We start from the raw sequence: 27,981 nt of genomic DNA, 5'->3' as shown, positions 1-27,981 counted from the left end.
CATCAGTATAAAGGAGCTGGATCAGAGAAGTGGAGCCAGCTTAGCTGGTGGCAGCAACCCATCAAGACAGGCAGACAGAATTGTACACATCCCTAAGAATGTAGGCAAGGAATTCAAGAAGGGGGATGACATACAAAGGTGGTTTCAGGGTTATGAGGCAGCGATCCACATGAATGGGGTCCCTGAGGAGAATTGGGGAGCAGGATTGTGGCCTCTGTTCCCAGAAGAAGCAAGGGATACTTTAATTGCTTTGGGTAAAGGGTATCACCTCACCTAACCAGACATGAAGGATGCCCTTCTCAATAAGTATGGTCTTACTCCTGAAAAGTACAGGATCAGTTCAGGTCCAGTAAGAAGTCTGATGCCGACACTTGATTGGAATGTGTGGATGTGTTTGCCGCTCACTGGATGGAGGGGTGAAGGGCAGTAATGTGACAGATTTTCCGGGGCTCTACAATTTAATTGCATGGGAGCACTTGTCTAGTCTATGTTTTGTAGAACTGCGCCAACACCTAGTTGATAGTAAGCTGACTGACCCCAGGAAGCTTGCTATGGAGGCGGACCCCTGGGTGAGTACAAGGGTCCACAAGAAAGCGTTTGGGGGAGACTCAGCCAGAAAAGTGGGGGGACAAGGGTAAAATACAGGAGTTCCCTAAAGGGCCCCACACTAACACACAGGGTACAGGGTCCCATCCCACCGTAGATAGGAAACCAGGGGTCTCATCAGGAAAGCCTGCTAAGACCGCCCGCAAGTGTTTTGCATGTGACCAGGTTGGTCACATGAAAGGGGACCCATGTGTTTCAAGGGGGCACAGCCACCCAATGGTGGGCAGTCCAAGGTGTTGGCTAGTGTAGTGCCTGTTGAGAAGGAGTACCCACGGGAGGGTGGGTACCCCACAGAAATGACCCTCATCTCACTAGGGGACAGTGAGATTGTCCCAGGAAACCAGCGGCCCCCTAGCACAAAGAAATACAGCACTTGGGAGACCATCAATGGGAAAAGGGTAAAGGTTCTCAGAGATACTGGCACCAGTGTGACCTCAGTCCGGTGTCACCTGGTCTCTGAGAAGCAGGTAGTCCCGGGGAATTCCACCAAGTAATTGCTGTGGATGATTTGGAATGTCAGTGTCTGGTAGAGCAGGTTCCCTTCGAGTGGGTAGGGGTCTCAGGTCCCTTGAGGATGGTTGTGAGCTCTTCCATGCCTGTAGATTGTCTGCTAGGTAACGACCAGCAGTCCTTGTGGATGGATGTTGAGTTCAGGTCGCACTTGGAGATGCTTGGGTTGCCAGAGTGAGCATGCATGTCCACTCGGTGAATGGCGGCCAGAGAGGGTGATCAAGAGGACTTGGAGCCTTAAACAGGTCCCTGCCAAGAGAAAGGGCAAGGGGCACGGGGCACGGGGAACCAGCCCCTGAAGTTCCCACGGACTGGGAGGAGGCGGACCTTGAGGGGGACGCCATGGTGCCTGCAGAGGAGCAGGTAGCCAAACTGGGGGACATCTCTGAGCTGACCCATTGGCAGCAAGAAGGGGGTTCCACCAGGGAGGAATTCTGCAAGGAGCAGAAAGAGTGCCCTGCTCTGGAGGGTCTGCGGCGGTAGGCTGCAGACCAGGCAGCTGGTGATCAGTCCGGATCACATTGGATCTACTGGGAGAATGATCTCCTATATTGTGAGCCTAAGGTCACTGAGCCTGGGTCAGCCCGTGTGCTGGTTGTACCCCAGCGTTTGAGGACCTTCCTACTGGGTCTGGCTCATGACATGCTTTTGCAGAACATTTGGGATAGGACAAGACCTTTGATAGGCTTGTCACCCACTTCTTCTGGCCCCAAATGAGAAGGCAGTCAGATGGACATTGCAGGTCTTGCCAAACTAGTCAGGCAAGTGGTAAGAGTGGGTCAAAACTCCTCTCCAAACTTTTCCAGTTGTTGGGACACCCTTTGAGAGGGTAGGGATAAACATCATGGGGCCACTGGATCCCTAGACAGCCATGGACAACAGGTAAATCCTGGTCTTGGTGGACCATGCCACCTGGTGCCCGGAGGCAATCCCTCTCAGGACAACGACGGGTGGGCACTGCACTCGACATCACCTCTCTTCACAACGATGCCTTGGTATCCCCAACTATGCCGATCTATGCGGAAATCGACACCGCTGCTTGCCCCGAGGTTCGAGGGCACCGCTCGTAAAGTTACAAGATGCACCGCCCTCATCCCGCACCGCAGGCTTGGCCTACCGATGCCGTCGCCATCGACTGCAGTTCGTCAGCCGATGACAACGCTTCAGCAACGTCGCGGCTGCTGCCTGCACCTGACCTACCAGCACCGTGATGAGCACCGCCTTCATCTTGCACCGTAACCCTGGTCTCACCGACGATGCCATCTGACGTCGCCAGAAACTGCTGCTCGCACCGTGACCTGAGGGCACCGAATGCCGCACCGCTGCACTTCTACCACAGCACACGACGCCTGCTGACGCCAGCGCTCCTGACTCCATCAGAGAGGAGATTGACCTGCAACGAGTGTGACTTCGAGGGCCCCAGACGACTCCTGCACTGACCTTTGAAACCAATGCCTGCGGACGCGTGTTTTCCGGAAGCTCAACGAGAGGTCATCGATGCCCTGCATTTCTAAAAGGTACTGTTCGCGGGTCTTCCCAACACCGTAGCTGGCCCGCGGAGCCGCGGTCAGTCAGAACTGTTTGGATTTGTTTGCTTACAACGCCGTGATAGCCCCGGACGGAGCTATTGACATCAAGAAACTATTTTTAAAGCATATTTTGATAACTATAGATTTGTAAATACTGTATTGTGGATTTTTATCGTTTTTGGGTCTTTTCTTAAAGAATATAAAAATATTGGATATTTTTCTAAACTGGTGCGGTGTCCTTTTGTAGTGCTTACACTGTATTACTATTGGTTATGTGCAAATGCTTTACACACTCCATCTGAGATAAGCCTGACTGCTCATGCCAAGCTACCAAGGGGGTGGGTAGGGGTTATTTTAGGAGTGTAACTCCCTTATCCTGACCAGTAAGAAGGGTCCCTGTTTGGACAAAAGTGCAAGCCCTTGCCAACTAGAGACCACTGTTTTCTGAATAGGCTGTGTATGGTTGCTGAAGCAATTTCAGTGTACTCTATCTTGCTTATTGTGTAAATCACTGCTAAATTTCATGATGTGTTCTGGGGAGGATATGCATTGGCATCTCATTTATTTACAACCATGTTTAAACAGCTCATGTGCAATCATGGCAGCTACTTTTGACATTGTTTGTATTTATCATTTATATGTGTCAATTTTTTGTGTCACTGATGCACTGTATATTTTGACTACATCAGTTCCTCTTCCCTTACAGTGTTATAGGTTATGGCTAAAATGTGTTGGTGCAGATTTACATTGTGATTAAAAAGCACTGAAATTTCAGGAGTGCCCGCGACATTCTTTCTGTTTGAGCCTTAACATGACATGTGTATTTGTAAAGCACACATTCACCCCCGGCAGGGTATCTTGGCGCTGAATAACATGTTTATTGTTGCCCAGCTCAATGTAACTCATTTTATCGATCTTCAGAAAGGATGAGGTCGAACACAAGCCCCTGCAATGAAAGTATTAGTACACTAAGCCACCAGACCCGACAGAAGCTTGCTTCTTGGATACATATATATATTGACAAAGGCTTCTTGCAAGCCGAAACGCGTCTCTTATCTCAAGGGTTGAGGGAGGACCTGTGAAAATACATTTTTGCCGTATCTTGACTGCCTCGAGTCCGTGCCTTCTTCCATGGATGTGTCTGTGGGAGCTGGATTCTTTTTCGTATATATATATATATATATATATATATATATATATATATATATATATATATATATATATATATATATATATATATATATATATATATATATATATATATATATATATATCAAGAAACAAGCCTCAAACAAGAAGGATGTCACAGGCACTCTTGAAATTTCAATGCATATATATATATATATATATATATATATATATATATATATATATATATATATATATATATATATATATATATATATATATATATATATATATGTTGCTTTAGTCTTAGATTTTCTTCCTTTCTGTATCATTTCAATCTTTTTTTCTATGTTACAGATGACGTTTCCCGTGTACAGCTTTCCTGTGTGAATCCAACAGATGACTATATTAATGCAAGCTATGTGCCTGTAAGTAATTAAACATAAAAAAAGATATGGTTTACTCTCAAGCTTTCAATTTTATTGTCTTAGGCACTTGGTTATATATTCTATCCACTGCACATGGTCATTAACCCCAGGTCCCTCTAGTCCTTGTCCCATTCATTACTAATGGAGATATGCCTTCTCCCTGACAGAAAAAAGAGCAAAAGGAAGGCTGATCCCCTACCTCACCCAACTCCGACCGGAAGTACTTAATAGGTACTTACCCAGCATTAGTTCTGTTCTTTTTTCTGTCTGCCAACAGAATGGTACAAAGGGTGCAGTGCTCTGCTCCTGCTGGGCTAGAGTGGAAGTGTTCCCTGGATTGCCATCTTGCCTGCTAGGTGACAGGGCGGCAGTCATTCTTGAGCCTCCCGGTCTGCTGGGCATACTGGGAGGAGCAGATGTCAGAGACCGGCACTTTGCGGCAGGTATGGTTCTGTGTCATGGTGCGCGTCTTCCTGTTTGCTTGGCAGGAAGAAGGATGTGCAGTTCTTGAGAAGCGAGAACTGGCTCAGAGGAGCAAGAGCCAGGGTTTGCTTCATGAGGTGCCTGACTTTTGGTTGAGATGGTAGGCTTTGGTTCAGATGTACCGGGAGCTCAGGGTGCACCTGGGCTTTCCAGGAGACATTTTTTAGGCATAGGTTTTCGGGTGCCTATTTCTGTCACCCCCGGGGGTAAGTACTGCCAAGTGTTTTTTTGGGTGGCAGAGTGCACAATGGGGAAACTCTAGGAAATGGAAGCATGCCCCTGAGTCTTCCTCTTCCTCACCTGGTTCTTCCTCCTCTTCACCCCCTGGCTCCAAACGTTGCAGGAGATGTGGATCATGGGAAACCAAAGGGGGTGGTACCTGTCCCATCTTCAACATTCTCGGGGTCAAAGGAGGAGGGTCATGGTCCTAAGGAGCAGAAGGGTAAGTATATTACCAAGGAGATGTTGCCTGATTTGATTAGGCATGTGAAGGCAACATGGGGAAATGCCTGTAATGTCCTCTGGTGCCCTCCTAAGTAGGTTTCCTAGCTCAGCACCTCATGATGATCCTGTGCACCATTATAACAATGAGGTCCTGAAACAGGAATGGAAGGATCCAGACATTATGTTACTGCACTTTATGGCCATACTGTAACATGATATGCAGAATAGGTTGCCTGACACCATACCCATTGTCTATGTCTATGTGGGGTTATTTATAAAGCACAACTATTACTCCAAGGAGTATTGTGGCGCTACTGCTGAAAGTATGTCAGCAGGGGAAAGAGAGTAGGAAACTAGGGGCTGGAAAAAAGCCAAGTTTCCGAAATACAGGCATTGCCTTGATGCATCTGAGGTAAGGGTGGGCGTAGTTCGCGAAGTAGTGCTACGCGAAGCTACGCGAAGTGCACTTCACACTACGCGAACTTCACGTAGCACTACGCGAGCTACGCGATTGCACAGTGCGGACAAGCATCTGGCACTGTGCAATCATTGAAAACGGCATCTTGCACAGTGCGAGCTGTAGTTTTCTGCTGCTCGAGTAGATTTTTACTCGAGCAGCAGCTTTCTCAACGCAAACTGGTAGTTTCTCATCGCGAGCATGCGCAACCACTCGCAATGAGGAATCTGACCTCCCCACGTTGAGAATCTCGCTGGGATGTTATTTTGCTTGCTCGCGGTCGCGAACATGGCGTTGAGGACCGCGAACAAGCAAAAAATGACTGCTGCACTACGCTACGCTGCACTACGCGTGTTCGCACTGTGCTACGTGCAGCTCGCGTAGTGCGAAGTTGCGCAAACTTCGCAAACTACTCGAGCGTAGCGTAGTGCTTCACCCAGGGTTAATCTGAGGGGTCAGTTAGAATTTTTTCCAGAGGGAGGGGCCCAAGAAAGAAAGGGCTTTGCCCCCTAACTGACTCGTGGAATTCTGGCAGTAATCAAGGATAAAGTGGATAAAACAGTTGATGCCTCCCGTAGAAAAGTGCATTCAGTCTACCATATGGCTCTTCTTGTTAGGGTTTATTTATTTATTTAGTAGTTTTATATAGCGCTAGCCAGACCCGAAGGTATTAGAGCACTTTACAACACTTAGTAAAGAGGAAAACACATATTATAGCAGTAGTAAACAGACAAATATTATAGCAGTAGTAAACGAGAAGCCTCAAGGTGCAGTCGGAGACTTTGCACGTTTTATAATGCTAGAAGCTGGGAAGTTGCATAGTCTCATAGTAGTGAGCACAGTAGTTCAAGCCGCACATCCTTCCGAGTGGGGGATGGTGGGAAGGAGCCGGGCTAGGCATGAGGTAGAGGTAGAGGTCTTAGTTTCAAAGTGTCCTTGTGCCATAGGGTGCTCGCTCGTGAGTTTTGGTGTCACTCTATCCATTTGGGAGAGTGCTCTTGAGGAAGATGTCTTTGAGCTGCCTTTTGAATTTTGGAAAGGAGGTGATGGTCCTGATAAAAACTGGGATGGAGTTCCAGATTTTGGGTACATTTCCAGAGAAGGAACGTGCTGCGGTTTTTTGTTTACTGGTTTTGGGCAGGATGAGGAGTAGAGTGTTGGAAGTCCTGAGGCTCCTTGTCTGACCGGCCTTCGTGAGTTTGGAGGCCAGGTATGCGGGTTTCTCTGTGTGAGGGGCTTTGTGCGTGAGGCAGGCAGTTTTGAAATTGGTACGCATTTCAACTGGGAGCCATTTCAACTCGCTTAGTGCAGGCGAGATGTGGTCATATTTTTTTACTCCAGTGACCATTCTTGCAGCTGCATTAAGGGTTGATCGGTGTGATTTTGCTGTGCCTGAGAGGGTTGCATTCCTGTAGTCCAATCTGGAAAGTACCAAGGATTGTGGCGCTTGTTTGAGGTCATTGGTCGGGATGGAAGGGTTTTTTCTTGCTTAGTTATTTCAGGTTGAGGAAGGCAATCTTTGCTGTGTTCTTGATGTGTTTGACCATGCTTAGTTTAGGGTCCAATGTGATTCCCAGCGATTTGACGGATTAAGCCAGGGAAAGATTTTCGTTGAGAGCACCATTGCTTTTAGCCATTCTGTGACTTGGGGGCTCTCCATTTAGTTTGAAATGAGAAGGATTTCAGTTTTGTCTTGATTCAATTATAGGTGGTTTAATGAGAGCCAGTGTGGGACTTCTCTAAGAGTGTTGTTGAGTCTCTGGATGTCTTTAATGGAGGAGGTTTCAAGATAGATCCGGGTATCGCCCGCATAGAGGTGGAAGGGAATGTTGGATCTTTTGTGGATAGTGGTGAGGGGTTCCATGTATATGTTGAATAGTTGCGGGAAGAGGACTGATCCTTGGGAAACGCCTCTGCTGATAGGGTGAAGGTCCGACTTGAAGTTGTTGATTTTGGCTTTTTGAGAGCGATTCTGGAGAAAGGAGCCGAACCAGTATAAGACCACCTCTTCAGCCCCCAACCTTTCTTGGAGTACCTTAATGAGTAGTTGGTGGTCAACCGTATCGAAGGCTGCCGAGAGGTCCAGGAGGATGAGTAGGGAGCACTGGTCTGAATTGAGGGACTTGTCTATATCATCCATGATATTAAGGAGCACTGTCTCTGTGCTGCACACTTTTCTGAAGCCTGATTAGCAGGGTCCAGGAGGTTGATGCTGTCCGTGTGTTGTGTCAGGTGGAGGAGAACGCACTTTTCCAATGTTTTGGCCAGGAGAGGTAGATTGGAGACCGGTCTGTAGTTTTCAAATCATTAGTTTCCAGTAGTGGCATGACTTGGCCAACTTTGAGGCAGTCCGGAATGACTCCGGAGCTCAGGGAGCAGTTTATGATCCTGGTCCAGAGCGGTGCTAGGGAGAGTTTTTGCTTTTTGGCCAGTTGGGCAGGAATAGGGTCCAAGGCATTTGAGGAGGGTTTAGAGGTGGAGTTCAATTTGACTATCTCTAATTCCGAGACTGGGTTGAATGATTTCCACTAGTTAGGATGGTGATTGGGTGTGTTACCATCTGCTCCTGGGGCATGGCTCCTATGGACGAGGTTACGTTGACATCCAGGGAGAGCTCAATCTTGGAGATTTTATCGTTGAAGAAGTTGGCAAAGTTCTCACACAGGGCATAAGTGGCCTGTGTTGCGGATACGGGAGGCTTGTAAGTTTGTTGCCTGATGAGGTTGAAGAGCTCATTGGGTCTGTTTTAGTGTTTGCAAAAGCATTGCGAAAGAAATACTTTTTTTGCACTTGATGTGGTTTTGTACTTCTTGCGTGTTGATTTGAGTTGGTCCAGGAGGATTGGGGACGGATTGTTCTGTCAGAGTCTTTCTGCTCTGAGTTGTCTTCTTTGGGCGTTTAAGTGTGTGTTAAACCAGGATCTCTAAGGATGCTGGGGGTCTTGGAGACCTGGGAGGAGAGCGATCTCTTCTAACTCCAGTGATGACCTGGATCTGAGGATTGGGGATGGTAGTCAAGGAAGTAGGCAAGGAGGCAAGGTCTAAAGCTTCACATGAAGACATTGCAGCTCTATCTCCTCTAGGTCTTTGTGCCGGGTCGGTACATACGTTGCACAGTACCTTGTTATGGATCTCAAGGCTCTGTATAGCTCCTTGGACGATGCCTCTGATTACTCTGGCTTGCTGGAACATATAGAGTGCCAGGTGAAATATCTTTCAAATGTGTATTTTGATGTAGTGATGTAGGGGGTAAGTGTGTCTGCCTGCCAGAATTTCGTTCTGAGGACTAGTGGACAAATTCTGTCCAGAAGACTCTGGCTCTTTGATTGCCCATTCTGGGGTCTTTGTTGTGTGAGGAAGAGTTGGAGGACAAGCTGCCCAAACTAATCCAGGAACAGAAGTATTCATCCTCCCTGAAAGTTGTAGCAGGGGAAAAGCTGTCTTTTTAGCCTAAGTCCCCTTTTCATATGTCTTCAAGAAGGCAGTTTCCCTGGGCTCAGTGAAGGTTTTCTGTAGGAATAGGTAGGGATAGGAAGGCCAAGCTCCCCCTCTGATGCCCCATTCCTGACTATATGGTGGAGAAGGAGTTTGTGGTAGGCAGCTGCCTCCAGCACTTCCTCCGGGCATGGGATGAATCTACTTCAGAAGGCTTGGTGTTGGACATTGTGGGACACGGGTTACAGATCAAAATTGGGGAGGGCCCTTCAGCATCAGGGGTCCATCTGACTCCTTGGCCCTCCCAGGAGAAGAAGAAGGAGGCCTTAGTCCAGGGGATCTATTCTTTGCTGCAGAAGATTGCCATTTGGGAGGTTCTCCCTTTGGAGAACTGGAGGATTCTACTCCATAATGTTTCTGGTGGCGAAGGCTATGGGAGGCTTCCCACTGGCATTGTATTTGAAGGCACTGAACCAGTATGTTCTACATCTTCCCTTCAAGATGGGGACACTGTAGAGTGTGATTTCATTGGTACTGCATGGGCATCTGATGTGCACCTTGAATCTGCATGATGCATATTACCATGTGCCCATCTATCGGCAGTTCTAGACATTTTTGCAGGATTTCTTCCGAGGGATTCATCATCAATTGAAAGTGCTTCTGTTTGGCCTGTGATTGGCCTCGAGGGTGTTTATCAAGGTAGTGGCTCAGCTGATGGTGTTGCTTCATATCCAGGGGATATACCTATACGCCTATCTGGGTGATTGGCTGCTCCATGCTCAATCAGAGGAACAGCTTCTTTCCAATCTGGAGGTGGTTGGTGCGTTTCTAAGGGCTCATTAGTTTCTACTGAACAGGGAGAAGTGTCATTTGGTGCCTTCTCAGGATCTGACCTTCATTGGGGTGTTCCTTCCTGCTCCCAATATTCAGGTGTTACAATCTCTGGACAGGGAGCTAATGGGCAAGGTCTGCCTGCCTGTATGTTGGCAAGGGCAGCCTGCTTGTACGTTTGTGGTTGCGCCTGTGGGGTGAAATGGCAGCGACTTTGTGGGCCCGGTTTCACCTCCATCCTCTGTGGATTTATCTGCTATCAGTGTGGGATCCATACTCAGACAACGTCGAACTGATGGTGCCTGTTTTCCCTGAGGTTCTTCCGCAGCTGTAGTGGCAGACTGTGCTGGACAAACTGTTGCGGGGTATGCCTTTCAGCCAGATTCTCTGCTGGTGTTGACGACGGATGTCAGCCCATTTGGCTGGGGGGCAACTTTAGGGGACAGATCCCTGCATGCCCATTAGTCTCTACTGGAGGGGAGGCATTCTTCCAATTGTACGGGGCTGATGGCATTTGACAGGGCTGGTATGGGATTTTGACATCTGCTGGAGGGTCATACCCTGGTGGTATGGTCTTGTAACCATGTGACTGTGGCGTACCCGAATGGTGCTGCCTTTGCTTTAGTAGTAGATGCATCTGCAGTCCCCGCTGTCTGTGCATATTCCAGGGGTGAACAATGGGGTGGAAGATGCTCTCAGTTATTTTTTTCCTCCCTCTTCCATGCAAACTCTGACCTAGGGGGTCTTTTATCAGGTGTGCGAGGGGTGTGGTGTGCCTTTCCTGGACCTATTTGCTTCCCAGCACAATGCTCAGGTTCCCCGGTTTTATTCTCGATCTTCTCAGGAGGGCTTTGGTGGTGGATATAATGACGGTTCTTTGGCCCAACCTCCTTTTGTATGCCTTCCCGCCGATTGCTCTTGTTCCCAGGTTCCCCAGCCTCAAGCTGATGTCTGTTCAGGGTCCCTGGATGGTTCCTTGCTTTTCCCCTCCCCTGCGGTCTGTTCAGTCACTAGCTCTCCCAAGGGACTGATTGTCAATTTGGAAGTTGAGAGGAGGGGGTCACAAAACAGGGGACTCCCTAGGCATCTAGTGGTTGCTATACCGCAGTCACATAGGCCATCCACTTTAAAGTCCTATGAAAGGCATTGGGGGAATTTTCAGCATTGTTGTGGGCCTCTTCAGCGTCTTCCCATGAGTGTTCTTTGACGGAGGTGCTACAGTTTTTGTGGGATGGTTTTGAGAAGTGATTGGCGGTCTCTACCATACAGGCGTAGTAGGCAGCCATTAAAGCCTTTTGGGGTAATCTGGATGGTGTGGATGATCTAGTGGCTCAGCTGCTGCACAGCTTCTTTCTTTCCCATTCACTGGTGAAGCCCCAGTTTCCCTTGTGGGATCTGCCTTTGATGTTGAAAGCTCTGGTGTGCGCTCCATTCGAGCCTTTTTTAGTTGGTCAACATTAAGTTTGTCGCGTTCTGGGTGTTTATTTTGGTAGCCATCACTTCCGCTCAGGGGATTGGTGAGCTGGGGGCTTTCATGGCAACTGAACCCTGCTTGTTGTTTTCTGATGATGGGGTTGTGCTACGCTTGGATGCCTCCTTTGTGCCCAACGTGACTTATCAGTTCCATAAGTCTTAGGAGATTGTTTTGACTGCTTTGATGGTTGACGCTAGTTCATCAGACAATTTGGATTGGTCCCTGTTGGATGTGAAGAGTGCATTATTTGGAGCATACTAGGTCTTTTCAGAAATCTGAGGCCTTGTCTGATTCTTTTGGCAGAGGCGACTGATATTTGAAGGTGGTGGGTGGGGTGGGTCAAGGGGGAATTAAATACATTTCAATTAATCGCTCTTACCTGTGTACCGCTGCCGCCCGTCATCACTGCCACTTCCTCCAGGTCCTCTTCCCTGCTTCCAGAGCAGAAATCATGATGCTCCTGTATTCCAGCCTCTCAATAGCCAATCACAATGCAGCATTGTTATTGGTCTGAGCGCAGTGGATTGGCGCTCAGCCACAGAATGGGAGGCTGGGCTTGTTCTCCAAGCAAACAAGCATCCTGGGACCGGTTTCGGATTCATAATCCTCATCAGCCAGGCTATCTTGAATCCAGTGGCCAAGTGGGCAAGGGACTCACGTCTGAGCATACCCTGCCAAGGGCGAACAAAGAGATACAAAAGGGGATGATGGGCGGAGCGTTTGAGCAAATCAAACACTCACCCCCAGTCAACTGATCTGGTCCAGGGAAGACATGGCTTGGCAGTTCGGGCTGGACTGTTCCCATGAGGCACAGGGTAAGACTGATTTGCACATGGCCATGTCTGAACTGGGGTGGCTGGGTGAGCTAAAGAATGGTGATGGATTAAACCCAGATCAGTTGACTGGGGGTGAGTGTTTGATTTGCTCAAACGCTCTGTCCATCATCCCCTTTTGTTTCGCTTAGTTCGCCCTAAGTTAGCAGGGTATGCTCAGACGTGAGTCCCTTGCTCACTTGTCCACTGGATTCAAGATAGCCTGGCTGATGAGGATTATGAATCCGAAACCGGTCCCAGGATGCTTGTTTCCGGTCCAGAGAAGACATGGCTTGGCAGTTCGGGCTGGAGTGTTCCCATGAGGCACAGGGTCAGACTGATTTGCTTATGGCCATGTCTGAACTGGGATGGCTGAGTGAGCTAAAGAATGGTGATGGATTAAACCCAGATCAGTTGACTGGGGGTGAGTGTTTGATTTGCTCAAACGCTCCGTCCATCACCCCCTTTTGTTTCGCATAGTAAATGCGGCGCATCTGTGGTGGCACAAGGGTAAACTTGTGTGACGCATCTTACTTGGCGCATCCCTGCTGATTTGCAGGGATGTGCCAGTCGTCTTACGTCTGCCTCATAGTCCTCAAGTAATTTTTGCCTTATCAGCATAGTGGTTGGCATGGCAGATGCTGCAATCCATATGTAATATAGAAAAGGTACCTTGAGGAATTATTTCACTGTTAATTAATATTTCTCACATGCCATCAATATGTGCATTCAATTAAATAAACATCGGAACCATGGTGTCAATCATTTTTCAGCTTTATATCATATGTTAATAATTTGCAACCAAATAGAAAAAGGCAACACAAACCACACTATTACAATCAATATCCTTCCGATAGTGTGTTATACTGTTGGTACTGTATGTATTATACATATATACATATCATGCTCCTGAAGCCTCAGTCAGCTCATGCAACAGTCTATAAACATGAATGTTGTGGTTATTATTTGTAACCAAACAGTATACAGGCGTCGACGTTTCGGTCTTTACACAGCGATTTCCACCAAGACCATCCTCAGGACTGTATGTTGCTCAAAATATCTACAAAATATACAATATGTACAATATATTAGACCCCGTTCCTAATGTCCAATATAATTGATTGTCTGCTAACACTAACCGTCACCACACCCAGTGTGACTACACATAACAAACATTACTCACTATGTTCCAAGTAGAAAATCCATATGTAGCATTAAAGTTCCATGTAATTGGTGTAATTCTTGCACCAAATACTATGGCCTTACTAGAAAGCTAAATATGCCAATTAGGGGTTGGACAATATTACCACGTTTTAGGGGTCAGAACACTTACACTGAGTACTGGACAGCAGTACCTCGATGTGCATGGTTCAAAACCCAGCCGCATCTGTCCAAAAAATGGAGGGAACCACTAAAAAGAGTCACTTCCTCACATCATCCACAATTAATAATATACATATTTTTAAAGATGTTACTGAGATTTGCTTATTAAATATTCATCTATATTTATATGTATTAGATGTTCACTTACATAATACAATGAACCATGTTTCTAAATAGTTTCGGTAGTGCTAGCATTTCTTTCTTTTCCATACTTATAACAAGATCACCAGAGGTGAAACAAAAAGCAGGATACAAATCATTTAAACACTGAGCTCACTAACAGTCATGGAGGTGACTAGCCAATAATCATTCCCTCAACACAGGCACTCGTGCACTATGGTGCAAGGGTGCCGGCATTGGTGCTAGTTTAAAGAAAAATGGTGAACCCAATATACCCTTGTAGGCTTGGGGAATAAAATCAATCAAAGTAAAAATATCTACAAGGGATTTCACTTGTTTTCAAAGTATTTAATGTTTCAAATTATTTATGAGTCAGTTAAATGGAATCAGACTCCTAGGTGTCCCACTAGGACAACCAAACTAAATATAATTAACGAAGCACAAAAGAGAACAAAGCACACGGAAGATCCTAGTCGTAGAAAATAAATTTTTCAGATTTTGGCATGTTTTAAATTTGAGAAGGTACAGTTGAACAAAGTAGATATCAGCAAATAAAGTTATGACTAAGATGTACAAATGAATTTGGACACACAATTCATAACCTACATCAGCTCCTAAATATAGCACAGCAAATATTATCCAAAAATCAATAAATATTGCTTGAGGAAGACAATTTTTCTTGGAGTTGGCAGGACTGTCGACGTTTCGGTCTTTGTGGCTTCAGTCCATTAGACCATCTTCAGGACAAATAACTTTATGCAGGATCTACAACCCTAAACAAATGTAATAATATGTTATCACATGACATAGTATTGACACAAAATCAATTTGACTAAACTAGAGACAGACCCTGTGCAATGGGGGCAATGGTGACCATTTCACTTTTTTTTCTTTCTTTGCCCATTTCACCATTGTCCCCATTGCATACGATCCGTCTCTAGTTTAGTCAAATTTAAACATTTCCCTTGAGCAGCAACAGAGTGGTCTGGGGCCTAGACCCACAAGCCATGCCAGAGGACCCGACAACCCCGGACCCGATTCCAACAGGCAAAGTAGTTAACGAGCAGAGTGGACCGCCCAGAGGGACGTGAAGAGATCGCTCATGGCGAGCCGGGACGAGCTGTTGGTGAGGTGACAGAGGAGCCTACGGCCCAGAGCAGGGAGATGGCTGGAGCCGAGTGACATCGAGAGGGGCTCCCGTTGAGCAGAGCAGCGGACTGAGAATAAATTCTGGAGCGGAGACAGACCTCCTTGCAGCCTGGTCTGATACACCACACCAAAGGAATCAGCGAATCCGGACCTGACGCCGGCCAACTGAGCTGCTGGCAAGCGGTGCAGACAGCTCATAGGTGTCTGAGGCAAGTAGTCAGGTGGCGGTGGAGGGACCTGGAGCAGAGAGACATCCTGGAGACCTGCTGATGGACAACTGGACCAACGGTGAGCAGAGCAGTCACCCGTGGGGGAGAAAACGGACACCCACATTGGTCTGGAGAGAGCACACGCCAGCGATAATTACGCAGGTACTGGGAAAGCTGGCCTGACCTTAGGGTGATCAAAAGAGAACAGACTATATGGTGAAGTATCGAATGGGATTAAAAGCGGGCGAAGGCATACCACAATCGGCTGAGAAGCAAACCGGGATGAACCCCTCCAAGGAGGGCCTAGATGAGGAGCCCCATCCATCCAAGACGCTCTTTAACCGATACCTCTCACAAGCCGGAGACGCCATACCAATCAACGCACAGGGTAATAACTCTTACTTCAAAACATTGTGACTCCAATCGTGGCGGGGACTCACTAGCTACCGCCATCACCACCTGCCCCTAAGGGCAAGAAGCTGAATATCGATCACCGCCCAAATCAAGAAATGGCCTCTTGAAGCACTTAAAGTGCACCTACTCTGAGCTGACAACACAGCAAATGAAAGGAGGCCCCACAGACGTGACTCTCCCACAGTGGCTTACCGGCAACAAAACTTGACAAGCCCATCCTAAAAGATGGCATCTGCCTTTGCCAAGAAAGACCGCATGAAGACATGCTCAATGGTCCCACGAGCACAGCAGCGGGTGATCAAATCATACCCCAGGATACGCAACGGACCCTAGATGAGGCTGCACCAGACGAGCCAGTGACCGGAGTTTTTCCTGATTCCTCGTTCTCCTCCCTTAAAGATGAACTCCAGGAAATCAAGAGACCTTTTGCAGGATATCAGAGAAGCCCAAAAGGACATAGTCTCCCTAGGAGATGGAGTTGTAACACTAGAGGAACGTGGAGACAGTTATGAAGGGGAGATGCACACCCTACTACAGGAGGTCCTCAGACTTCAAGAACAACCTCTGGACCTCCAGACTCACACTGAAGAGCTCGAAAACAGGTCCAGACGTAGCAACACACGCATACGGGGAATAGCATCTAAGGCTGAAGGAGAAGATATATTTGCATATGTGGGGGACCTCTTCCACCATATCCTTGGGACAAACCCCAAGACTGTTGTTAAAATAAACTGTGCTATGCGCTTGTAGCCCCGGGGGGGGAGGGGGGGGCTCAACATCTCTTCCAGATATAATAGCTTAATTATGGTTCCTGCCCTCCCCTCCCAGCCACATTGAGATGGACTACTTGGATCACCATGGAAATGTTACTTGAGTTTTATACGTTATGATTTATTTGTCAGCTCCCAAGGGCAGGGCGCACAGCCACCTGGGGATTGGTAATGGATGTAAGTAAAGCACTGTAATAAGAGAAAGGTTGCGCCTCCGTGCAACTAATAGTTTTGCTGAGAACTTGTGTGGAAGCTGTCAATCGTCTTTAGCTAACTAAGGATCTTGGCATGTATATTGAGCTTGGATGAGCTACAATAGTTGTGTTTTTTCTTTTTGTTATAAAACCAATAAAAAGATTTTTTTAAAACAATAAAAATAAACTGTGCACTTTGAGTGGGGAGAGCACCTCCAGAGGGAACTACCCCGGTGGATATTTTAGTGTGCCTCCATGACTTTCCTGTGAAGGAAGACATACTTCGTAAAGCACATGAGAAATGCCATCTTAACTTTCAAGGCAAGACACCTATATTACTTCAAAACCTAGCAATGATTACATTACAAAGACGCAGTGAATTCAGGCCAGTCACCCAGCACCTACGAGAAAAGGGAGTGACCTATTCCTGGAGTCAACCTTTCTGTATAATATTCCACCTATGAGGCAAGCTTCACCAACTTCGTTCCTTGACCAAAACCTGCCAAACCCTTGGTATTGACCCTGAATATGGGGACCAATTATCAACCACATCTCCTTTTCGCACAAGACTTCAGAGAAACCAAGGCAAGGATCGCAGGAAGAAGAGAAGTCCGATTTGTCCGGATACGGCCAAGATAGCAGAGGGACAATAGATGGTGCTCTGATCCATTCCAGAGGTCCTGGCCAAAACGGATGATTCATAAGGCTCTTACAGAGATGAGTACCTAACACGAACACAGCCTGAGAGGGGCAGGGGAAAGACGGGATCACAGGACTCACTTTGGACCCCTTTTCTTTGATCTTCCGAATTGGAAGACTAAAGTCAGACTCAGGAACTATGTTACAAACATGATATACTTTAGTTTATACATTGATGGGGAAACAATCATCCTGGGCCCAGTTTCGGGATAACACCCCTCATCAGCCAGGCTAGCTTGAATCCAGTGGCAAAGTGAGCAAGGGACCTGGCCTCGCTGTTCGGGCTGGACTGTTCCCAGAAGGCACAGGGTCAAGACTGATTTACATATGGCTGGCTCTGAACTGGGTGGCAAAGTGAGCTATAAAACGATGATGGATTCAACCCAGATCTGTGACTGGAGGTGAGTGTCTGAAACGTTTCAACGCTCCATCCATCATCTCCTTGTAATTGCTTTGTTTGCCCTAAGTTGGCAGGGTATGCCCAGACGTGGGTCCCTTGCTCACTTTGCCACGGGATTCAAGCTAGCCTAGCTGAAGAGGAGTGTGACCCCAAAACCGGTATCAGGATGATTGTTTCTGATATCCCTCCACCTTTTATAAAACATTGTGTTACGCCATGGCCCCTATACTGAATAGACTCTTCAATTCCTTCACACAACCTGTTGCAATGCCCGCATCGATGCTAGCTGCATCTATTGCAGTAGTTCCCAAACCAGGAAAGGACAAACAACAGTTCAGAGCCTATTGACCTATCTCCTTGCATAACATTTATTTAAAATTATTTACCAGCAACCTAGCACATAGATTGAGATCAAGCCTTCCCACAATCATAGATCTTGACCAAGCCGGATTTATTCCACACAGACAAACAGGAGATAACACCATACGTATTCTACACACTATTAAAACAGCCACAGGGGTCCCAAGGGTGATCATGCTATTAGCCATAGATGCCGAGAAGGCCTTTGATATGATGCACTGGCCTTTACTAGAACAGGTTATAACACACTTTGGCCTAGGCAAAACATTTAAAGCACAAATTATGAACTGCTCTGCTACCACTTCCCCATGGCATCAGTGTGGATAAACTGCCACATCTCAGATTGGCCGAGGTACGAGACAATGCTGCTCACTGTCCCCCCTCCTATTTTCTCCATGCATGGAGCCCCTATTCCAGCAAGTGGGAGCAGATCCTAGGATCAGCTGTGCGATCTTTTGGGGGGGAACACCACAAATTACGCCTTTATGCAGATTATATACTGCTCACTTGTCTGGGAATCACACTGGCGCCAATACTCCAACAACCTCATCAATAAACTACCAAAACCTCTTATGGCGGGTCAGACATGAGATGATTAACTGGAAACACCACCAGATATCTTGGTTAGGCCGTATTGCCACGGTCAAAATGACCATACTCCCGAAAGTACTCAATCTATCCCAAACGCTGCCTCTTGGCCCCCCTAACGAAATGCTTGCCAGGTTACAAGCGGAAATCTCTCAATTCATATGGTTCAGAAGGAAACCAAGCATGCAAAAAGAACTGTGCTACACCCCATCTAAATCCGGAGGTGTAGGTATCAGTGACCTCCAAAATTACTATCCGGCAGCACAGATACGGTACTTAGTGGAATGGGCGAAGATTTTACCCTCCCTGAATCAGAAAGATTGCATTACCTACAACTCCGCCATTGACTCTTTCACCCTAGTAATAAACCACCCATTCAGTGACCTCGTATGGCATACGAGTAATAGCTTATCTCTCACACCACAGATAAACGTCTCATCTCTAAGAGCTATGCATTTTTTAATGCAAAGCCACACGCATATGTATAAAGCCTGTCTGCATAGGTGGGAGCAGGAACTTGGGCGGAGGTTACATGAGAAAGAATAAAGCGATATACGTTATAGAGTCTGATACACCGCCAGTAACACCTCCCTCACTAAAACCTGGTCAAAGGCACTATATATTGGTATCTTATACCATCTAGATTGCATAAAATTAACCAAACCGTAGATATAGTGTTGTATTCATAGGCAATAGCAGGGTACATTTTGAAGAAGATGTATTAGTTTGCAACACAGTACATCCTCACACGACCATGGACATCTCTGTTCTCCACCCACTATTGTATATTCCAGAATCTCTTGAAAAGTCCAAGAGATAGGCATGAAAGAATATACGGTAATTGAAACATCATAAAATACAACACATTTTCCGCCTTAAAAAGGGAAAAGAAAACTTATAAAACTATCAATTCAAAATGCATTTTACACAAAGTCTTTCAACTTAGCAGGTGCATGTCTCAATCGCATTTATTTTTACCTGTGGTGCTACAGAATCTTCTCATTCATATACTTTCGAAGACATACTTACTGGTACTACATCTGTGCAATTCTCAGACACCAATGCAGGAATATCTGTTGGTTCAGACACCAGGGCAGTTTCTGATCTGGTGACAATGGTACAGAACCACCACAATTTGGAACAAATATCTCTTCATTCGGTGTCAAGAAATGGACAAAATTCACTCCACCTTCTCCACCACACATTCCAGTCTTTTCCATCCTGGATAACCGCACTCTTATGGTATATCTTAATTATCTTGATAGTCCTCCCATATTTGGGTGTGCTTTTTGCAATAAATCCTGGTTTGCGTATCCTAACCTAATCCCCAACAACAAATGTAGGTACTTTGACCTTCCACCTGGTATCATAAGATTCCTTAGCCTTTTCTTGCTTCCTCTTCACCTTTTCACAAACGCCCTCAATATCTTTCTCATCAAGAAACTTCTACGGTTGGACACAACTTGGAAACCAGATGTCTTCCTCGCAACAACCTCTGTAGTACTCTGTAGAATGATACACTACCTCCATAGTTTTTCTCTCAAATTGTCTCTCCACTTTCTTCCAAATCTACGCACCAAAACAATAATTTCCTTCAGCACTCGGTTGAACATTTCCACCAGTTGATTTCCTTGTGGTTCATAAAGCGTAGTGGTGGCATGTCTGATATTAACGTATCTCAGGAAACTCTGTTTTTCTCTTGACACCAACTGAACTCTATTGTCCGAAACAAGGACCTCAGGATATTTCTCCCTTGCAAAAACCTCTTTGAAAAACTAAATTATGGCACCTGTGGTTACTTGTGAATCCAACTTCACCTCTGGCCACTTGGAGTGGTAATTCACCAGAACTAAGGCAAAGCGAGAATCACATGGCAAAGAATGAAAGGTCCAAAAATATCTAGTCCCCCTTTCTGCCAAGCCACTGGTTGAAGAGGAGCAGGAGCAGACTTTAGCATCTTTTCACTATTCGCACAAATATCACATCGCCTCATCTATTTATCAGCCATCTTGTCCAACCCTGGCCACCAAAAACATGTACGAACCAACCTCTTCATGGATGACATACCACTATCTCCTTCATGGGCAAGACTTAAAATATCATCCTGCATCCGTTCAGGGGGAATACATTTTCCATTCTTAAAAATCAACCCACCAACTCTTCAGCCACTTTCAAAAAAGGTAAAATCTCCTCTGGCGCTGCTCTTCTACTAGGCCACCCTTTCAAAACATATTTTATTTACATTTTGCAACAACAGGTCAAGTTGCTCATATTCTCTCCATTTCTCTTCATCAATGCTCTTGAATTGATCAACAAAATATTCTGAAACAGAGACAACAACATCCACACCAAAAACATCCTCCTCGTTCTGAAATCTTTCATGAGGGAACTGCGATAGACAGTCTGCCACCACATTACTTTTACCTGGGACATGCTCCACAGTAAAACCATATTCCTGTAACCTCAATACCAACCTTGCCATGTGCGCAGGGGAATCCTACCCACCACCAGGCGAAAGTATCTCAACCAAAGGTTTATGATCAGTGTGGAGTACAAAACCTGAACCCCAAATATGGGTGCGAAAATGTTCAATTTCCCAAATGCAAACTAATAATTCCTTCTCTATGACTGCAAATCTCCTTTTGGTTTCAGAAAGTGTGCGTGAAGCAAATGTAACATCCCATATTTCACTTCCACATCTTTGAGACAAAACTCCACCAATACTGTACTTACTAGCATCCATTGCCACAATGCATTCCATGCCCATACGAAAAGGTTTTAATGTGGGTGCTTCTGCAATTTCTTTATCTGTTCAAATGCTGATTGCTGTGCTTCAGTCCAATGATACTCAACCCCCTTCCTAGATAGCTTTCTGAGCTGCTCCATTTTTGTAGCAACGTTTTTATAAACAAACCAACTTGAGATGTTCCTTATGTTCCCTTTCATCTTTTGAGAACACCAGTACATCATCCTGGAAACATTTTACAAAATTTTCCATGTCCTTGAATAAATGGAACATGGCCCTTTGGAAAATATATGCCACAACACCAATCTAAAAGGCATCCTTTTGAATTGAAATAAGGGGAGAGAGAAATGCAGTAAGGTGTCAGAAATCTTCTGTCAACACAATCTGATGGTACGCCAATATTAAATTCAATGTAGAGAATATCCTTGCACCATCCAACATGCACACTTGCTTGTGTATATTAGGGAGGGAATGACAATCCATCACAATTCCAGCATTTATAGCTCTGAGGTCAACACACAGCCTCAACAAATTGTCAGCCTTGCAAGCCAAAACTATCAGAGAGACCCACTCAGATGATTCAACTTCCTCTATCACCCCTTCATTCTCCATATCAACCAACATCTTGTTCAGCTCTTCCCTCACACCGATGGGAACATTCCTACATTTTTGTACAACAGGTTTAGCATTGGTTTCCACTTTTATTTTGTGAGAATAACCTTCTAATTTCCCAAGTTTCTCTGTGAACACCTCCGGAAACTGATTAACTATCCAATCTTTACCATCACAGTCCTCAAATAACAACACCGGCTTTCTGCTCCTGGGATTTGAAATAATCCCCAACTTCCATTGGTCCTTCCAGCCCAACACATTCTCTCCTTTGGGCACCACATACAATTTTATTCTAGCCTCTCTTCCCTTAAACACAATGTCAACCTCCATGTACCCTATAATGTCAATAGCGGTACCATCAAAACTTTCCGCAAGAATATCTGATTCATTCAGATTATCCACACTACACCTCTTGCCAAACTTTTCTCCAAAATATTGACACATAATAATCGCCGAAGGAGACTCCGGATCCGCCAGGAGCTCATGTTCTTCATCTGTAATATACACTTTACAAATAGGAGAATTTCTTATCCCCAAACAGTCTGTTTCTGCCTCCATACTCAAAGATAAATCCACATCATCTCCCCGACTCTCATTTGTTCCACCACACTCACATTCACCTCTACACTGCTCCCTTCCTGACAAATGTACTTCATCCACATAAGAAACCTTAAACTTCCAATTGGTATTATTTTTCTTCAAATCCTTGCACACTCTGGCAAAATGTCCAATTCTCCCACACTTCACACACTGCTCCCCAATAGCAGGACACCTAGGGAAAGAAGCAAAATGAGTTGTGCTACCACAACAATAACACACAGGTCTATCATTTATATCAACTCCAGGTTTGTCATTCCTTTCAGCTCTTTTTCCGTGTTGATCAATCTAAGAATTAACAGCGTTTAATGCTCACAGACTACCACCTCCATGAGCCTTTCCTTTCTCTGAATCATGCACTGACTTCATACGTCTTGTGCTCAAATACCTTAGCTGTAGTTTTGACATCTTCTAACTTAGGGTCTCCCATAACGCACAATTGTTATTGGACTTTCTTACTCTTGGTGTGCACCATTATCTGATTCTGTATCATTTTGTCATAAATTACACCAAAACTACAATGCACAGATAGTCCACCTAATGCAGTAAGGAATTCATGAAATTATTAATCCGTTCTTTGAGCTCTAGTATAAAACTTAAATTAATTTAGAGCAACACTGAATGTGGGTTTGAATCTGTTCTCAGTGCGTTATAAGGCTTCCATGAATACATCCTCATCTTCATCTTTATCTCGTGCTGCAGTAAAAGTTCTGAAGACAGCTTGTCCCTTAGAACCCAAACAATGAAGTGGCATACTCTTTTTCCTTTCTTATCATCAATAGCTTTCATGCAGGTCAAAAATCCTTCTTTCCAGAGCATCCAAGATATTGGGGATCCCCTTTTTGTTGAAGGAACTTAGTGGGTGGCTCAAACTGCATAGTGTACAATACTCAAAAAAAACTTAGAGAACAATAAATCAGTACTTTTGTAAATAGATGGAAAATCTCTCACAAAGGATGCGAAGAGTAGTACCCAGCGTAGTATTTTCCAATGACAGGTAGGTACTGTCCTTCCGATGCGGATATCCACTGGTAAGTGCCTTTCCGATGTAAAGTTTGTGAAGGATTCGCTGTTGCCTGACTATAAGGCCAGATCAGGCAGAATCAAAATGTCCACCACATACGACGTACAATGTGGAAGTTTCCTAAGCCCAACAACGTGCAGTCAATGACAACACAGAGGCCAGGCGCGCGTGTTCTTCTTCCTTCATTTGGTTCTACGTGTGCGAGACAGCGAAGACCGCTGCAGTATTTTAAAATAAACAGGGCAGTAAGAGTTATAAAAATAAGCTCCTTTACCATGTAAAGCACTCTGCAGAAATGTACATTCTTGATTCCGAATCTGTCATCCATAAAATGGAACCAGACTTTCTGCAATAGTAAATGTTCAATTCCTCCTCCGGTGTAGTTTGGGGAATATAAAAAACACAAAAGGGTTCCCAAGGAGACACACAGCGCCTATGCCACAATGTAACTGGTGTGCTCTCCAACTCTTTGCCAAATTTTGTTGTATTCATAAGCAGACGCAGGGTAAATTTCGAAGACGATTTATTTGTTTGTGGCACAGTGCAGCCTCACACGGCTAAGGATATCTCTCTTCTCCACCCGCCATTCTACATTCCATAATCTCTTGAAAAGTTCAAGAGATAGACATGAAAGAAAGCCTGTATTATTAATGAATGTACAGTACGTTAAACATCATAAAATACAACATGTAGGTGTTGGAAGAACTGTGTTAATCAAGGGACCTTAGAACATATATTATGGGACTGCCCCCGACTCCAGCCTTACTGGACCCCAATACTGGAGTAGACAGACACTCATATCGAGACGCAGGTACCCAGAATCCTGACCTACGTTCTACAAGGCCTACCAAATCCCTTAACATATCTCTTGAAATCTAGGCTGGGCTGGCAGATCGGTCTCGCATTAGGAGCAATAACGCAGAACATCCTAACACATGGGGGTGTACCACAACTACCTACCCATACAGGGTGACTACATAGGTTATGAACCATTTTGGGCATGCAGAGAATATCCTTGACACTCACAAATCAGGGTAATAAATTTAGGAAGATATAACGTCCCTATGTATCCCTTCTAGCACAAGACTTTAGAGAACTGACTAGCCCGGAATACCTATGACTTCTACGTCTACTAGAATCAAACTCCACTACATTAGTGACTACGAATACGTATGATGTGAACCAACTATGCTTAAATCAGGTGGCAATGGTGAACCTACCCTGGGTATGAGAGGGGTTAGGGGTGGGAATGTTTTCTTTTACTTATTCTTGTTGAGATGTCTTTCTCACTCTCTCCTTTTCTGTTAACTTCTGAATGATGGCAACTATCCTAGCCTCAGTCTTTAACATGACGCATATAATCATGTACGTTCCTTGCTTTTGTCGCTTTCCTCAATAAAAACCATAAAATAAAGGCTATAAAATTTACAAAAAAACATAAAGGGCATCATAGATTGCACAGATGTCCCATTACAGGGAAAATCAGGTAAACTATCTCCCCAAAGACTCGCAACAACTGGGAAACATATAAGCCTCCACACAGTAAAAATACTAATCATAGTAAAGGAATATTGAAACCATGCCTACTAAAGGTTAGCCATAAAGCCTCAGCAAGGCACCAACCTCTTCATGGAACATTAATCCCTTCCACGCTGATGACGAGCTGGGCTCGTCATGGCGTAGCCTCCTCGCACGCTGATGACGAGCCCAGCTTGTCACGTAACATGCGTTTTAAAAAATCTCAGCGCAGGAGCGGAATTCCGCTAGCGCGCATGAGGTTAACAAAACATTCACGCACCACACACTTTCATACTGCCAGCCACAGGACCAATCCAACACATCAATGCACTCACATAAGCTTACCGTCGCCATTTAAGGGCCCATCACAGTCATACCCAAAAGTAAAGAATCCCCAATTAAACCACATCTCACCCATTCATCAACCAACATGCATACAAACACACCACAAGCAAAGCTCTATAAACACATATGCTGATAGTTGGTGCCTCAACAACCTTCAGAAATTAAAACAAAGTTTGACTACGCTTTTGCTATGTCAAGTATCTGCCTCATCAACATTACCGAACACGTGCCTAGTGAACCTTCACTAACAGTGCTCATAAGAGTAACATGAGGTTTAGGAAGATGTGTACAATCACTGTGCTAAATCCTGCTCCTTCAGTTTGTGCGCTGAAGTTAGAGGTGTCTGAGAATTCCTTCTGAGGCCCACATTCCTCGAACTGAGTGAGCACATCTACCTTTGTAACTAAGACAAACATGCTAGGAAAACTGCATAAGTTCCTTCAAAACCTAATAAAGACTTTAGGTTTTGCTACACAGGGTACTCGTGACAATGTGGCCTATGTTCTGTCCACTGTGTGCTGCGTGGTGACTGAATTGTACGACATACGACAAACAGAACACCTACCATGTTCTGATGGTGGATAATGGTGTCAAGCAGGCCATAAGCAAATCCATGATTTCCCAAAGTAGAGGAACACTTGGTAAGGCTGTTTGCCTAGTGAAGTAGTGGCCTTTGGAAACTAAGTATCCATGCACAGTCATTCGAAGGTACACATGAGGACAGCTCCACCTCAGTCAATTTCTCAATACTTCACCTTTGTATGGTACAACATAAAGCAAGTTGGAAAACATAGGGCTGGCTGAGATGGGCACTTGAGAAAGTAACAATGTGCCTCCTGCCTCTCTCCTTGCTTAAAGCAGGCTGTGTAATGTCAGCATGGTTGAGTCATTCTAGTTGTTGCAGAAATACGCTTGGCAAAGTGCTGATCCTGCAGCCTTGCCACGTCCTCCACCGAAGATGAAGTGGAGGCTGTTGATTCTGGAACAGGAAGTTTTTTAGTGATGGCCAACTAAAAGTCAAGGAAAGACATCGGTCTCCCTGTGTCTGACAATAAACAACATACTCATTGTATGTTGGCATCTGACTCAAGTGGTTAAACATCTTCTTATACCAGGTGCGGGTTTTACAACTCGTGTTGTATGGCTGAAGAACCTGATCATTCTTGTCCCCTCAACCTATGTTCATGCTGTAATCAAGTATTGAGGTGGGCACACAGCCAATGTAGAATGCCATTTAATATGTACTGGGTATTCATGCTTTGTTTTATGTTTTGTTTTATTTGGAAAACACAATAAAAAACTATTCTAAAAAAATGTATCAAGGCGGGCTTGTGAAGTTCTGCTAGCTGACCCCCAAACTGTGATGGAGAAATGCTTTCATCATGGATAGTAGCGAGCACATCCCATTGCTCTGTATGTACTGCCTGAACAGCAGCTGTCCTTTGTACAGGATCAAGGACTCATCAATAGCTATATTCTTTCCAGGAGTATATATCTCTTGAAAATAGGCAGAAAAATGTTCCATTACAGGCCAAATTTTGAGCAACCTGTCATGACCTGGATTGTCCCGGACCAATGCAGCTGAATTATCATTGAAATGCAGAATATGCTGCAATAGCAAAAGATGATCTCTGCTGTTGTACTTTGCAAAGATGGTAGTTACCCAAACTGTGAGAGTGCAAGTAGATCAGTAGGACTGCAAGCTTGGTTTGTGCACTATCTCCCTGTTTGTGCATGAGTCCCAAACATTTCTTCAACTTCTGAAGTGAAGTGGGAGTGCACTGGTGTGCCTTAGAATGAGGCCCAAGAGTGCGTCCTGGCTCCCTCTGAAATTGTTCTGCATGCACATTTGGTTGTTGCACAATTTCCTCTACTGCACAGACTGTGCTCCCCAAGACTGTGCTCGCCGAGGGGCATCATGATTGCCATCACTATATTCTTCAAAATTGCTGGAAGATGAGTCATCGTATGGAACTCAGCCAAGTAAAAACTCGCCTACAGATTCTTCGCTATTTTCCCTCCCTCCAATGCTGTCACAGTATCTAATCCTGCCATTACTTGAGTTAGGACGTGGGCAGCAGTTATCCTCCAAGACATCATTTCTGTTGGTTGTCTAAAACTGCCTTTTAAAACACTGTGTCCTACGATGAAGGCGTAATCAGTGGTCTGCATCTGTAAGATGTGTGTGACAAAGCATAAAAGCAAAAAACCACTTAGCTTGTCAATACTGAAATGCGATTAGCTTTTCTAAAGAACTTCTACAAAGACACTAAAAAAGAACAAAAAAACTTAAATTATGACTTCAATTTGTCCCATACCCAATACCACATCATACTTTATGGCACAAGTGGTGCAATGCAGCAGGCAAATTTGCTGCACTGCATCGTCTGGGGAGAGCAAAACTGTGTCATATCTTCCAAGACATGGCGCAGTTGTGCTCTCTCCATATGCTGGTGCACTTTTGTGCTGCCTTGCGCCAAACCAGACATCCTCTTGCCATAGTGCAAGGATGTCTCCATTAAGATCAGGATAGTTTTTATGCAGGAAGGGACTCCTCCCTGCATCCCTGTATAAGGCAATCCTTTGACTCTTTTTCCTCTATGTATAGGAGCTGTAAAGGGTTAACACAAATGCGAACAAACAATTATGAAAGGAAAATACTTCTCCATGTTAAGACCGCCTCAGGGTGGTGCGAGAGTTAGTTGTAAGTCCATGTC

General features: G+C 45.2%; 1 protein-coding gene across 1 annotated transcript in view; it reads left to right on the top strand.

Moving 5' to 3' along the window:
* Window positions 1-27,981, top strand: part of LOC147733302 (receptor-type tyrosine-protein phosphatase eta-like) — a 526,406-nt gene that overhangs the window by 358,910 nt on the left and 139,515 nt on the right. The window contains exon 18 of the mRNA XM_086956289.1: window positions 4,131-4,201. Coding sequence (XP_086812415.1) covers window positions 4,131-4,201 — 71 coding nt within the window. The remainder of the gene's footprint in view (window positions 1-4,130; window positions 4,202-27,981) is intronic.

This window comes from Lissotriton vulgaris, chromosome 2_1 (assembly GCF_964263255.1).
Source record: "Lissotriton vulgaris chromosome 2_1, aLisVul1.2, whole genome shotgun sequence".
Classification (NCBI taxonomy): domain Eukaryota; kingdom Metazoa; phylum Chordata; class Amphibia; order Caudata; family Salamandridae; genus Lissotriton; species Lissotriton vulgaris.
This window is presented reverse-complemented; position numbering and strand designations above follow the sequence as displayed.